Source organism: Mya arenaria, chromosome 2, assembly GCF_026914265.1.
Source record: "Mya arenaria isolate MELC-2E11 chromosome 2, ASM2691426v1".
Taxonomy (NCBI): Eukaryota; Metazoa; Mollusca; class Bivalvia; order Myida; family Myidae; genus Mya; species Mya arenaria.
The window spans coordinates 71,416,885-71,431,985 of record NC_069123.1 but is presented as its reverse complement, the minus strand read 5'-3'; the positions used below and the strand labels follow the sequence as shown (position 1 = coordinate 71,431,985).

The 15,101-nt window shown below is 41.0% G+C and overlaps 1 protein-coding gene across 1 annotated transcript; it reads left to right on the top strand.

Moving 5' to 3' along the window:
• The first annotated feature begins 592 nt into the window (after positions 1-592).
• LOC128221226 (serine-rich adhesin for platelets-like) lies at positions 593-4,036 on the top strand. The gene has a single exon (XM_052929746.1). It carries the CDS (start codon positions 639-641, stop codon positions 3,186-3,188), a length of 2,550 nt encoding a protein of 849 aa, XP_052785706.1. The 5' UTR covers positions 593-638; the 3' UTR covers positions 3,189-4,036.
• The last annotated feature ends 11,065 nt before the right edge of the window (positions 4,037-15,101 follow it).

Genomic DNA, 15,101 nt, shown 5'->3' with positions numbered 1-15,101 from the left:
TATTGTAACACCATCAGAAATATTTTGCTCTAAAATAGACACATTTTCATGACCCCTATATATTATATACTGAATTTATTATATTCCATTAATGTTAAGTGTATAATTAAATAGCCTTCCAAGGCTTTGCTTATTACGCTGATCACAATTTAAATAGAAATACATATATTTTGTATATAGTTCGTACTTGCGTATTGTTTATTAAAGTTCTTTTGGTTTGACAATATTAATTAACCAAATGTTACAGCGTTTGCATACGCACTAGGGTCTACAACGTATATGAATAGTTGCAAACAAGTTATGCAAATAAATATTATAAACAGTGTTTATTCATGCATAACCAGACTGATAAATGACGCTGAAATGGATATTTTGGTTTAAGAGTTAAATTATACATTTATAGTATAAATATATTTCCATATTTAGTTATGAAATTGTTATTGCATATTATTATCATACCATGCGTGGCTGCTATTGGTCCAATAAAAAGTAAGACAAAAGCCGTAAAAACATTATTGTAACGGACGCCTCGTAAATAACCCAGTCTATATAAGACTGAACTCAAAACATTCAGTCATAAATGTAGCGACTGTTTGACTTTGGAAATGTACAGTTAGAAATAATCTTTCTTTACATCCATGTTGCGCGTTATCATAATTTTTGCATGTATGTGCATAGTAAAAGGGCAGTTTGTTAAACGTTTTGAGTTTGAGAGTGTTTTGGAGGGAAAAGGCACCAGGCGAATTCCATGGCGCTCTGGGGCATCAAATTTAGCCTCGCTGCACATGTTCAAGGGCGATATCATTGCTGTAAATTTGTGTCTACCGGAAGCAACGTCCGTCACTATTCATGACCTGATATACTCCAATGATGGCGAAAGCGACAGATTAGAAGTGTTTCTGGACAATGTAAATACTGGAATTGTGAACACGGAGGCAAACAGTGGTGGATTTGGGCGATTCTGGGATAATTTCAAGTCGTCAGGGCAAGTAGCTTTGAGTCAGAAATTGTCTCCTGGGAACCATACCCTCGCGATATCTGTAACAGAAGGAGACTGTTATGGCAGTGAATTTGACGCTCTAGAAATATCTCTAAGTGTCAACGTCAGTGAGCAGCAACTATGGTGTTACTCTGAACTTCAATATGCCGACAAGCCGACAGCTTGTGCGGAGAACATTGACAAACCTGAAGTGTTAACAACTTCACAAGCTCCAAGTCCGACTACAAAAGCACATAGTGATACTACAGTGGCACAAACTTTAATTACAGCAGCCCAACAGCCAACAACTCCTAGTCCAGTCACACGAGCTTTTAGTCCAACCCCACAAGTTTCTCGTGTAGCAACACAAACGCCTAGCCTAAAACCAAAAGCGCCTAGTTCAGCAACATCAACGGCTAGTCCAACAACACAAGCGCTTAGTTCAACAACACAAGCGCCTAGTTCGACAACACAAGCATCTAGTTCGACAACACAAGAGCCTAGTTCGACAACACAAGCGCCTAGCTCGACATCACAAGCGCCTAGTTCGACAACACAAGCGCCTAGTTCAACAACTCAAGCGCGTAGCTCAACAACATCAACGTTTAGTCCAACAACACAAGCGCCTAGTTCAACAACACAAGTACCTAGTTCGACAACATCAACAGCTAGTCCAACAACACAAGCGCGTAGCTCAACAATACCAACGCCTAGTCCAACAACGCAAGCGCCTAGTTCGACAACACCAACGCCTAGTCCAACTACAACACCTTTAGCTATTGTAGAAACAACAGATACTCAAACGGAAGCAACACCGGTGCCTGATACTGTACAGCAGCTTAGTTTTGAGACAACCTGCAAAGATGATACAAACGTTAACATTAAGTTCAACCCATCCGTTTTCCGAAATACGAAAGTCATTGCAAGAGTAATTGATAGTATCAATGTGGCTGATGGTCAAGGCAAAGGAAAAAGTCAAGGTAGGAAAAACGCTGGAACCAAACCAAACAGAGCTCGGAGAACGAGACGGCGGAGTCAAAGACAAGATAGAATCAAACGAGGGGCCATTGATGTCGTAATGTGCGAAAGCTCCATATGGCAAATCGGCGTGGAAGATAAGAGCAATAACGAACTTGGCGATGTTAGTCAGAAAACGAATATCAGCTACAAAGTAGACCAAACAAACAGTTTCTTCTTGTTTCCTGGGACAATTGACCCTCGTGTTACCAGACATGCTTCTATAAAATATTACATACCGAAGAGGTTTAATATTCGGAGAGGAAGACTTGATTTGACCCTTGGTCTGGTAAAAAACACAAGTGAAAATGTAAATATTGGACTACAGTATCATAACAGAGCCAAAAAATTGCCATCTGACGTTGAATATGAAACCTTTTCTCCAAGTAAAATTGTCTCTGAGTGGGATTTTCCAGCAAACGCGGTTTCGCCGTCCCTGCAAAATGAACTTACATTGGTATTCGACAATGCTTCGTCGATTCCCATCAGCATCGATTATGTTCGATTGAGTTACCGGAAACAAGACTGGCCGACTACACCACAGTTATTTTCTGACGGCAAAACGTGGCGAGTGCGTGGACGTCAGTATAGAGAACGTAAGAATCGACGGGGAAAACAGTTGCCCGTCACAGAAGGAATGAGGATCAACGTCGATGATGTTGCTCAAACAGGTCTGTACAAGAAAGTTATGTTTTCTCCTAAAAGCTTACCAGGCATCAGGGTGCTTACAATTTATGAAAATGGCGAGCTTTTTGTGAACCACGAGACCAGAAAGGGGCGTAGGATGAGTCGAGGCGACCGACAGGCTGGCCAACAAACTGACGTTTCCGGTTTTACGCTCGGGGGCAGGGAGCATGCCGTTGCTTCCGTAGATATTGATACAAACAAGGACGAGGTAAATGTTAACTTAGAGGGAGGAAATTATGTGAAGTTTCTTCTTGCATATACAAAAACCGAGACTACATTAACTGTGTTGGACACTAACATGGATTCCGGACCATTGTCATTCTTTTCTACGTATATATCGGGCGCATCTGCCGCAGTTACGGATATGACCGTTGACGGTCAAACAACGTATAAAATTATGGACCTGTCTATCGGCAACAGTAAAGGAAAAACGTTTAAATTTGTAAAGAATAATGCTGACAATAGTTTTGATGTTAGTGATGAAATAGAAATTGTTTTCCCATAGCTGTCGATCATATAAAACGAATGGTCGATTATAATATTATAAATATTTAGTTAGTTCGCTATACTAAATGTATGCTTTGTACCTTTCTAATTTGAACCAACTTAATACATGTAAGAGTGGTGTACTGTTTACAGATTATTCCAATTCCTTTCAAGAATATTACTTCTTAAGAATAACGTTTTATTGAATATATAGTAAAAGTGAACTGCAATTCGTAATCAACAATGACCCCGGTGCTATAATTTGAATTTTGTGTGAACAGACGACATCATGTTGCGCACAAAATGCATATGTTTAACGATTTTCCAAGACACAAAAGATTTCTGTCAATCGGCAAAAATGCAATATATAAACTATTACGTACTTTAATGTTTAATCTTATTAATGGTATTATTATTATTAATTAAATAATAATAATAATAATTTGGCATTTGCAGCGTCAAAAACATATTAAAACGGAGAGGCGTCTGGCTTTGTTTGTTCCGAAACTAACATGACTTTCAGAAAAGCGAAGATGGTTACCAGATGTAAGTGTATAGATTATGTACAGATTAAAATGAACCGCCATATCTTAAATATGACATCACTCAGCAATTTGTTTGACTAACGTTTGATAGAGTGTATTCACAAATACATTGAGGCAGAAATGCCAATGAGTATATAGCGTTATTGCAATGACATACAGAAAACATAGTGATCAAGGTCATACATACATATGTACACATAAATACTGATATACATATTATATATGTTATAGTGGAAGTACAAGCTAAACAAAGGAATAAATAACCTTGACTTTGCGGTGTTTTTGTTGTTGTTTGCTTGTGTTGTTATTTTTATTTTTTTTATTTTTTTTTGAGGGGGGGGGGGGGGTATTTCTCATTGTTAATTCATACAGAAAAACTGTGACCATGTGATATAGTTTCATAAAGATAAAGAGCGGCTATATTGCCTTCTCAAGATTTCGCGAAGATTTAACCTAATAACATACTTTTTGAATCCATATGACCCGCATCTAAAGTCCATTACTACTTCATCAAGAGGAACATTCTGACCACAGTTTTAACAAAGTCTCACCAATCAATAACAATATTTGGTTCCGGACATGATTTTTAAAATACATGACGTAGTGATCTTGTTTCTTACTAAATGTAACCCAGTTTTAAACTAGTCAGTGATCCATTATACATTGAGAGAGAGAGAGAGATAGAGAGGGAGAGAGAGAGCAGATATATTTCCTCTGGTATGTTCCCAAGTTTTATATATGTGATTTGACCTAGTGACATATTTTTATCACATAATACAAAGTTTTTAATTTATCCAAGAGTTCATCAATTTAAAGTTTTCCGATTAAGTTAACCCAGTGCCATTAAACCGGGTTTATGTTTAAACTTTTTGCTACTGAGCTTGTTTCTGTAGTTTTTTGCATAAATATCGATGAATAGTGGAACAAAAAATATATCTGGTATATTCCAACTATTCCACCATGCGTCCTACTTGTACAATTATGATTGATCATGCGTTATATTGTGACAAAAATTGAACATACCAATACCAATAACTACCAATATACGGTTCCGTATGGTTCTTGACAAAAAGTATAATATTTGACCTCGTGATCTATTTTAAATCACATGTGACCCAGTTTAATTTTTGTCAAATAGTTCAACAAGCGAAACATTTCATGAATACTGTAGAAAATAAAATGTCCCTAATGTGTTCCAAAGATTTGACTTAGTGATCTAGTTTTTGAACCAATGTGGCCCCTTTTTCACAAGCGTTCGAAATTTCAGAAAGGGATTTTTTTAACCAAGGTTTGAACATCATCTGGCCATTTAGAAATGTGGTGGATGTAATGACGGACGGACGGAACGACAAACAACGCAAAAACAATAAAACCCTCCTGCAACCTTCGGTTCGGCGGGAAATAATAAAAGGGAAACATTTTCAATAAATTCCAAACACAAGGTAAAATATTCGACAACATTGTCATTTATAGATTTGAAACGAAACTTGGTATGTGTCTAGGAAATCTTATGTTTTCCCCCACAACGTGTTACGTGGAAAACGCCTTTATTCATATTTTGTTTAAATTATGCAAACAGGCTTGAAAGAATTTGGAAAAAGCCTTGCCTCGGTACGTGCAATAATGTTTATGGAGGGGAGATGGAGGGGCGATGGAGGGGAGATTGAGGGGTGATGGAGGGGAGATAGAGGGGTGATGGGGGATATGTATGGATGATGGAGGGGAGATGGAGGGGTGATGTAGGGGAGATGGAGGGGTGATGGAGGGGAGATGGAGGGGTAATGGAGGGGAGATGGAGGGGTGATGGAGGAGCGATGGAGGGGAGATGTAGGGTTGATGGAGAGGTGATGGAGGGGAAATGTAGGGGAGATGGAGGGGAGATGAAGGGGTGATGGAGGGGAGATGGAGGGGTAATGGAGGGGAGATGGAGGGGTGATGGAGGGGCGATGGAGGGGTGATAGAGGGGTGATGGAGGGGAGATGTAGGGGTGATGGAGGGGAGATGGAGGGGTGATGGAGGGGAGATGGAAGGGTAATGGAGGGGAGATGGAGGGGAGATGGAGGGGTGATGGAGGAGGGATGGAGGGGAGATGTAGGGGATATGGGGTGGGGCGATGGAGGGGTGATGGAGGGGAGAAGGAGGGATGATGGAGGGGAGACGTTACATTTATAAACAAATTACCACAAAATAAACAAATAGAAAGACAAAATAACTATTTTGCTTTTGCACTCAATATAATAACATTGCCCATGGGTAAAGGGCTGTCCACAACCATCAACGTTGTGTGTTCTTTTCTTCACATATACTGGCGGAATAAAATAACTGTGCACTGTTTGACTGCACAATGTTCACATCTCTTTTTAATAAACTTGTGTTATATGTCATTACAAAGTACACACATCGAGTTATTAAATAGTGTACGGTCAGACAAGGGAGTAGCATGGGCATTCACATCTTGGCCCGTATTTTGCTATATTTTATGCATATGTCAATATATATATATATATATATATATATATATAACTGTATATCAGACTAAATCTGCGCTGAGTCATATTGTTCGTCCGTTTGTATATCTGCGCTCAATCATCTTGTCCGCCCGACTTTACATCTGTGCTCAGTCATGTTATCCGCCCGACTTTATATCTGTGCTCAGTCATGTTGTCCGCCCGACTGTACATCTGACTGATACTGTCTATCTGCGCTCAGTCATGTTGTCCGTCCGTCTGTATATCTGACTGATACTGTCTATCTGTGCTCAGTCATGTTGTCCGCCCGTCTGTATATCTGACTGATACTGTCTATCTGCGCTCAGTCATGTTGTCCGTCCGTCTGTATATTTGCGATCACTTATGTTTCTCGCCAGAATGAATATCTGACTGAACTTATCAGTGCTCGGTCATGTTACCCGCCCGAATGTATATATGACTGAACTTGTCTATCTGTGCTCAGTCAAATTGTCCGCACGTCTTTATATCTGTGCTCAGTAATATTGTCCACACGTCTGTATATATCGGCGCAGTCATATTTTCCACACGTCTGTATATCTGTGCTCAGTCATAATGTCCGCCTTTCTGTATATCTGCGCTCAGTCATATTGTCCACAAGTCTGTATATCTGCACTCAGTCATATTGCCCACACGTCTGTATGTCTGCACTCAGTCATATTGCCCACACGTCTGTATATCTGCGCTCAGTCATATTGCCCACACTTCTGTATATCTGCACTCAGTCATATTGTCCGCACGTCTGTAAATCTGCGCTCAGTCATGTTGTCCGCCTTTCTGTATATGTGCGCTCAGTCATTTTGTCCACACATCTGTTTATCTGTGCTCAGTCATATTGTCCGCCCTTTTGTATATCTGCGCTCAGTCATATAGTCCACACGTCTGTACATCTGCACTCATTCATATTGTCAGTCCTCTGTATATCTGCGCTCAGTCATGTTGCTCGCCCATCAGTAAATCTGCACTCAGTCATATTATCCGTCAGTCATGTTGCCCGCCTGTCTGTTTATCTACGCTAAGTCATGTTGTCCGTCCGGATGTTTATCTCACTGAACCTTTCTATCTGCGCTCAGTCATATTGTCCGCACTTCTGTTTATCTGCGCTCCGTCATGTTGTCCGCACGTCTGTATATCTGACTGAACCTGTCTATTTGAGCTCAACAATGTTGTCCGCACATCTGTATATCTGACTGAACCTGTCTATTTGAGCTCAACAATGTTGTCCGCACGTCTGTATATCTGACTGAACCTGTCTATTTGAGCTCAACAATGTTGTCCGCACGTCTGTATATCTGACTGAACCTGTCTATTTGAGCTCAACAATGTTGTCCGCACATCTGTATATCTGACTGAACCTGTCTATTTGAGCTCAACAATGTTGTCCGCACGTCTGTATATCTGACTGAACCTGTCTATTTGGGCTCAACAATGTTGTCCGCACGTCTGTATATCTGACTGAACCTGTCTATTTGAGCTCAACAATGTTGTCCGCACATCTGTATATCTGACTGAACCTGTCTATTTGGGCTCAACAATGTTGTCCGCACATCTGTATATCTGACTGAACCTGTCTATTTGAGCTCAACAATGTTGTCCGCACGTCTGTATATCTGACTGAACCTGTCTATTTGAGCTCAACAATGTTGTCCGCACATCTGTATATCTGACTGAACCTGTCTATTTGAGCTCAACAATGTTGTCCGCACGTCTGTATATCTGACTGAACCTGTCTATTTGAGCTCAACAATGTTGTCCGCACATCTGTATATCTGACTGAACCTGTCTATTTGGGCTCAACAATGTTGTCCGCACATCTGTATATCTGACTGAACCTGTCTATTTGGGCTCAACAATGTTGTCCGCACATCTGTATATCTGACTGAACCTGTCTATTTGGGCTCAACAATGTTGTCCGCACATCTGTATATCTGACTGAACCTGTCTATTTGGGCTCAACAATGTTGTCCGCACATCTGTATATCTGACTGAACCTGTCTATTTGGGCTCAACAATGTTGTCCGCACGTCTGTATATCTGACTGAACCTGTCTATTTGGGCTCAACAATGTTGTCCGCACATCTGTATATCTGACTGAACCTGTCTATTTGGGCTCAACAATGTTGTCCGCACATCTGTATATCTGACTGAACCTGTCTATTTGGGCTCAGCAATGTTGTCCGCACATCTGTATATCTGACTGAACCTGTCTATTTGGGCTCAACAATGTTGTCCGCACGTCTGTATATCTGACTGAACCTGTCTATTTGAGCTCAGCAATGTTGTCCGCACATCTGTATATCTGACTGAACCTGTCTATTTGGGCTCAACAATGTTGTCCGCACATCTGTATATCTGACTGAACCTGTCTATTTGGGCTCAACAATGTTGTCCGCACATCTGTATATCTGACTGAACCTGTCTATTTGGGCTCAACAATGTTGTCCGCACATCTGTATATCTGACTGAACCTGTCTATTTGGGCTCAACAATGTTGTCCGCACATCTGTATATCTGACTGAACCTGTCTATTTGGGCTCAACAATGTTGTCCGCACATCTGTATATCTGACTGAACCTGTCTATTTGGGCTCAACAATGTTGTCCGCACATCTGTATATCTGACTGAACCTGTCTATTTGGGCTCAACAATGTTGTCCGCACATCTGTATATCTGACTGAACCTGTCTATTTGGGCTCAACAATGTTGTCCGCACGTCTGTATATCTGACTGAACCTGTCTATTTGGGCTCAACAATGTTGTCCGCACATCTGTATATCTGACTGAACCTGTCTATTTGGGCTCAACAATGTTGTCCGCACATCTGTATATCTGACTGAACCTGTCTATTTGGGCTCAACAATGTTGTCCGCACATCTGTATATCTGACTGAACCTGTCTATTTGGGCTCAACAATGTTGTCCGCACATCTGTATATCTGACTGAACCTGTCTATTTGGGCTCAACAATGTTGTCCGCACATCTGTATATCTGACTGAACCTGTCTATTTGGGCTCAACAATGTTGTCCACACATCTGTATATCTGACTGAACCTGTCTATTTGAGCTCAGCAAAGTATGTTGGATAGGTGGGAATATATACATCTGAGATATTGACTGAAATGTGCTCACCTGCAAAACCTTTAACCAGAATGTCGAAGTCGAACAGTAAAGGGACAGCAATTGCATTACTTTCATTACATACAATATACTTATTTGAATTGATTGTTTAAGTGAGTTGGATGGTTCTGAGCCCTCGTATAAAGTTTAATTGCAATAAATCAAGTAGTTGCTGAGATATTGACATATGCACGTATGCGTGCAAAACGTTAAACATAATGTCTTAGTTTGAAACATAAAATGCCATAATTTGCACTATAAGCACAAAGTAGTGATCTAACTTGATATATAACGTGGTTTGGATAGGTGGGCACTGAAGTTTGAAGTTTAAATGCAATACACGCTACATTGGCTAAGATATTGACTCAAATGTGGTTGCATGCAAAACCTTAACTAGAAAGTCAAATAATAAAAAGGCCATCAGATTGCATTGTACACAAAGAAGAGGAGTTTTTTTATGAATACTGTTGCATTAGGTCTCAATGTACTACACCAATTAGTTGCTGAAATATTAACTTATGTGCGCTTAAATTCAAAACCTTAATACGTTTACACTATGTTCCCGGTGGCCACGGCAGCCCCGTTTCAGACCACCGTGGAGAAAACGGGATAAACGTGAGAAAGCGCGGGGGAACGAGATATGCAAACGTGACGGACCGTTATTGCCGTGCATGCCGGGCCAGAATTTTAAAATGTCAAAAAATTTGCCACGGCAGCCACGGTGAGGATAATACACGTAGTAGGTCGTAGTAAAACGGGGTAAACGTAATGACACGTGACAGTACGTAATAGGCCGTTACACAACTTATAAATGGTCCGTAGGGGGGGGGGGGGGGGAATCATATGTAATCCCCGGCATCTGAAGTTCCTTTCCAGTTTTGTCTGCTTCGTTTTGTCACGGTTTTCACGGCAAGCTAGGGTGAACGATAGCCGTTTCGTTAAGTTTCATTTGCGGTGAATACACAAAATCTTCTTCATCTTGGGAATTCATGTTTACTTGTCGAAGTATTCTGATACAGTGATACAGTGAGTGATGTTGTTTGGGGGATTTTATTTATACCGTGGACACAATCGTAATCCAAAGTTCTGCGGTGTTCGCGTTCGATGCATAGGAAGCCTTGACAGAACGTGAACAACGCATCAGACCTGGATGAAGACGTGAACAACGTGAGGGATCCCATCAGAACGTATCGGACCAGGACGCAACGTACATGCATCCCTGGTAGACCGCGCCCGGACCTTAGTGCGCCTTGGACGAACCACTTTTTCGCCCCTACGGCTTGTCACGGTTACCTTGCTAAAACGTGAGGAAACTTACAACCTAACAAAACTTGTTTATGGAGACAAAAATGGCCAAAATCACACGGCGCAATACGTTTCTGGCAAACGGGGCTGCCGCGGCCACCGGCCATAGTGTAAACGTAGCAAAGGATGATCCGTGATGAACCGTGTTGATCCGGTTCGATCCGGCAAACCGTCCCGGATATTTTTAAATGTTCAATACAACCGGGGGTCACCAGGAGGAATATCAAGAACCGGCGTTATCCGGGCAAGTCCGGCACAACGCCGGTAAATGCCGGCGTAGTACCTGGTCCCTACCGTTGCTCTATCGTTGCTCTACCGCGATAGTCTGTGGTAATCTGGGACGGTTTGGAATACTTCAATTACGGTAGACATACGGTGGACCCCGATGTTAAGCCGGAAAAGCTCTGGCGTTTGCCTGTAATGCCCCCTTTTGCACCAATTGAGTAAAGGACTGACACGGTCAAAGCCGGTTTAGTAGACGGTTTGCAACGATATGTGCCGGCACTCCGCCAGTTGAGGCCGGTAGACCCCCATTTCATTACGGACTGAGTTGTCAGGGTTAATGCTGGATTATCCCGTTACCACGACGGTATTACAGACGTCGGAGTTACGATTAGACAGGTAGTAGTCCTGGTTAACTCCTCGATGTGTATAAGTTGAGAGCATCGAGCATCAGTAGGATGAATTATATGATCCAGACCAGCAATAGACTCGAGTAAGTTAACTGTCAGCTACAATTGACCAATCAGCAGGCAGCTTGCACCATATTCATTGTAAGGGCTTAGTTATGACACAACACGACATCCACGAAGACACAAAGAACCGACCTTGGTTACAGAGAAGACTTCAATTCGGACATTGCTCCAGTCTTCTAGAGGAACTGTGGATTGAAGATGAGCGTTCGATATGAAACTTCATTCGGGTTGATTCTAGAATGTGAACTGCTGCATATATTAGAGCATCAAATATCCAAACAAGATGCTAGTACATGGTTCAGGACGTCTATGCAGGCTGGTCTTAAATTAGCCATCACTTTGCGATACCTAGCCAACGGAGCCAATTACCACCCACTGATGTACGCCTTCAGAACTCGTCTATGTCTGTATTCACCATGACGCATGAACCGCGGGTCTGTGCTGTTAACTTGCCAACCCTGGTCCTCACAGAGTCGTACCACGTCATGAGGGACTTCACCACGACGCTTATATCTGCTGCCTTCATATCCAACAATGACTCCTTCTTCGCAATATGTCTGTACTCCCTCTTCCCCTTCACGTACAAGTACTCGTTTGACTTTTACCAATCGGCAATTTCTTCCTCCTGTTAATCCGTCAAAATGAGTGGCGCAATCTTCTGTCGCATTTTCGACCGTTCTTGCGTCGATGATGGTGACGAGTGGCGCTCAGGTGATAGTTCCCTGATGATGGTTCTTCTACATCACCTTCACCATATGTTTCTTAACAGTCGCAGGTGGATTCTTCATCTAGGCATTGTCACATTCTGGCGTTTTATCTGTCGATGTTGCGAGCGTGATGGTGATGCTGATTTACTTTTAGGTGAAAACTGCCTCTGATGTTGGCTCACGAATCGATTCGTCATTAGACGTTGAACGCGTGGTGCCATCTAGTGTATTTTTCATCACACTTTTTCTAACAGGCGGATTGTTCTTTGTTCTAGGCATTAAGATGAAACAACTAAAACGATATATGCATATTTTTCGACCACTGGCACCGGATTTTATACAGTACAAAGTGCATATTTAAAAAAAAAACACAATTCAATATTTTTTTACTGTCTTATATACAGTACAAAGTGCATATTTAAAAAATTAATATTTTTCAATATTTTTTTTACATATTCGGTATAATAATTTTTAGTAAGGAATTATAAGATTTTTTTTATTTTTAAAAAAAATGATTGAGTTTGAAAATCCGGTGCCAGTGTTTTCGACAGACGGTATTAAACTGATGTCTCGGTTTATATACAATGTACAATATTCTGTTACAACCGGGGGACACCGGATGACACCATGGCTTCACCGGGGTAATCTACCGGCTGGGACACGATCGGGTTGTCACCGGCCGGTACCTTGGCACGACCTGGGTTACATCGGGTGGACCGGTAACCTAACCGGCGCGACACCGTAAATCAACCGTGCCAGTCCGGGTAATCCGGGATCAAACGGGGACATCAGGCTTCTAAACCGTGAGCTCTCAGGGACAGCAACTGGAATATGAGAATGCAATTTTCTTTGTGGCATCACGGATCAACCCGGTATATCGGCTAGACTTCACCGGGAGATACCGGGACCAGAACCGGGTCAGTGATGACTAGGCTTTATTTACATCGAACATGGTCTTACATCCAAAGGAGTGAGCGTTTTTTTGTAATGTAGTAAATATGGCAGAGCTTTCATCGCATTGATTGACTAACCACAGAAGTAGAAATCGCATTCGATCACAATTTTAACAAAAAAAAAAGTAAAATTTAATTTGTGAATGATGTTCTCTTAGAACTTGCAAAACCATACGTTTTTACAATAACCGCAGAAGTAGAAATGTTTATAGATTATTATGTTACGAGGAGGCTCAATGTTGCATTCCTACGTCAATGATAAAGATCACCGTATTTCTTAAGATCTCTCACCATGCACAGTTATCGCTTTATTCCTATAGTATATACATTGCTTTAAGAATAATTTGTTATTTTCAAAAAGCATAGTCAGCATGGATGTGATTGATATAGACAAGCTTGCAAGTAAGATATGTGTTAATGTCATAGAACGCTCACCTGTACACAAACTTGAGATATAAGTAGCTTCCACGGTCGCTCGTGTAAGATAGGTTCATCCCAACCCGAGCGTATGGTGTTTTGCGAAACAAGATATACCGAGTTTCCACAGAACACCCTAAACGAGGGTTTGGATGAATCTATTTTATACGCGCGACCATGGTAGATGATTCTTCTCCCACCATAGTTAAACAAAATAAAGTTGAAAAAAAAAATATTCTCGCTGGTACTCAATGTGCTTATTGAAAATAATTCGAGTATATATGTGTAATGATTTATGGTTGTCATAGATATGCGCGCAGTGATCTACATTATGTAAATAGTAAAATCATACTTAGAATAGTTCTGATGAGAGTGCAGCATTATTTCTTGAATGCAGCGTGAAAACTTTTTGGTGCCATTTATAGCGAGAAATGATTCTTGTGATTTTAAATATTTCCAAAAGACAAGGTTTTCATGGGGCTACAGACGACGGTCTTTAATAAGGGTGGTAACTGCGTCATAATATAAAAAATAGTTCCATACGGGTTCTTATTTTAAGGATTTCAAGCATCGGCAAATGTTTGGATCTACTTATCTGGGTTGGGAGAAATGAAAATCTGATTTATACAACAGCATAAGAAGAAGATTCTGTTGCTGAATATGCCTCTTTCTTGCGGTTATCATCCAAAGAGGTTGGCTGAGTTAACAGGTTTACGATCGCCTCTTTCTTTCTCCAAGAATTCGCATACGATCACAAGGACACTTGGTTTACACGCTCCTGAATTGCATCTGAGCCCAGGGTCAAGGCCGACTTCCCTTTCTGGTAGAACATGGATTCGCGCTTTAATTCACACAATAAGGTCGATTGAGTGGACAGGCGTACGATCGCCTCTATGATTCTCCAAGAGCTCGCATACGATCACAATAAATCTTGGTATGTATGCTGCTGAATTGCATTTCAATCCAGCGAAATGGCAACTATTCCTTCTGTTAGAATATGTGTTCGCACTTTAAGGCAAATCCATTTTTTTATTTATGCAGCCTGTAATATTCAAGATGCTACCGAAACATGTTAGTTGTGATTTCTTCTTGCTGAGTCGAGGCCTCTGAATATAGGGAAATCGCTACTGCCTATAAATAGCAATTCTTAGGAGCCGTAATGGCTTTTGCATTTCATTGCCAACAGTCACCTTTTTGTTATTTTAACGGTAAGCATAGTCGGGGTTTTCCATGTAGTTGATCTATATTTATTTTGTGTTAATTCCTGTCAAAGTCACCACTCCATCGCATACAAAATCCGCGTAAAGCCACTTACCAGGGACTTGAACATTGGTAATTGCATTTGGGTGGCCACCATCACAAAACATTATGTGCGTGTTTTTAAATAGTAAATAAAAACATACCTATGCTGTCGGCGCTGTGTTATCATCTGTAAAATTACCATGTATCGTTTAAAACGCGCTTAGTCAGCTAGTAGCCTTTTCCTGTAAACTGTAAATTGACCAGAAATGAAAACTATTTCGAAAAGTGAGCGAAATGTTTACAAACGAATGTGGATGTATGTTTAGTACGGATTTAAATGATGGAAGAGACGTTCTGTCAGGTGAGCTAATTGCATTGTTTGCAGTTTGCGTCTAGATTTTCTTTTGCGGTATTGAAGTGCAAATACGCCCTTTATTTTCATTC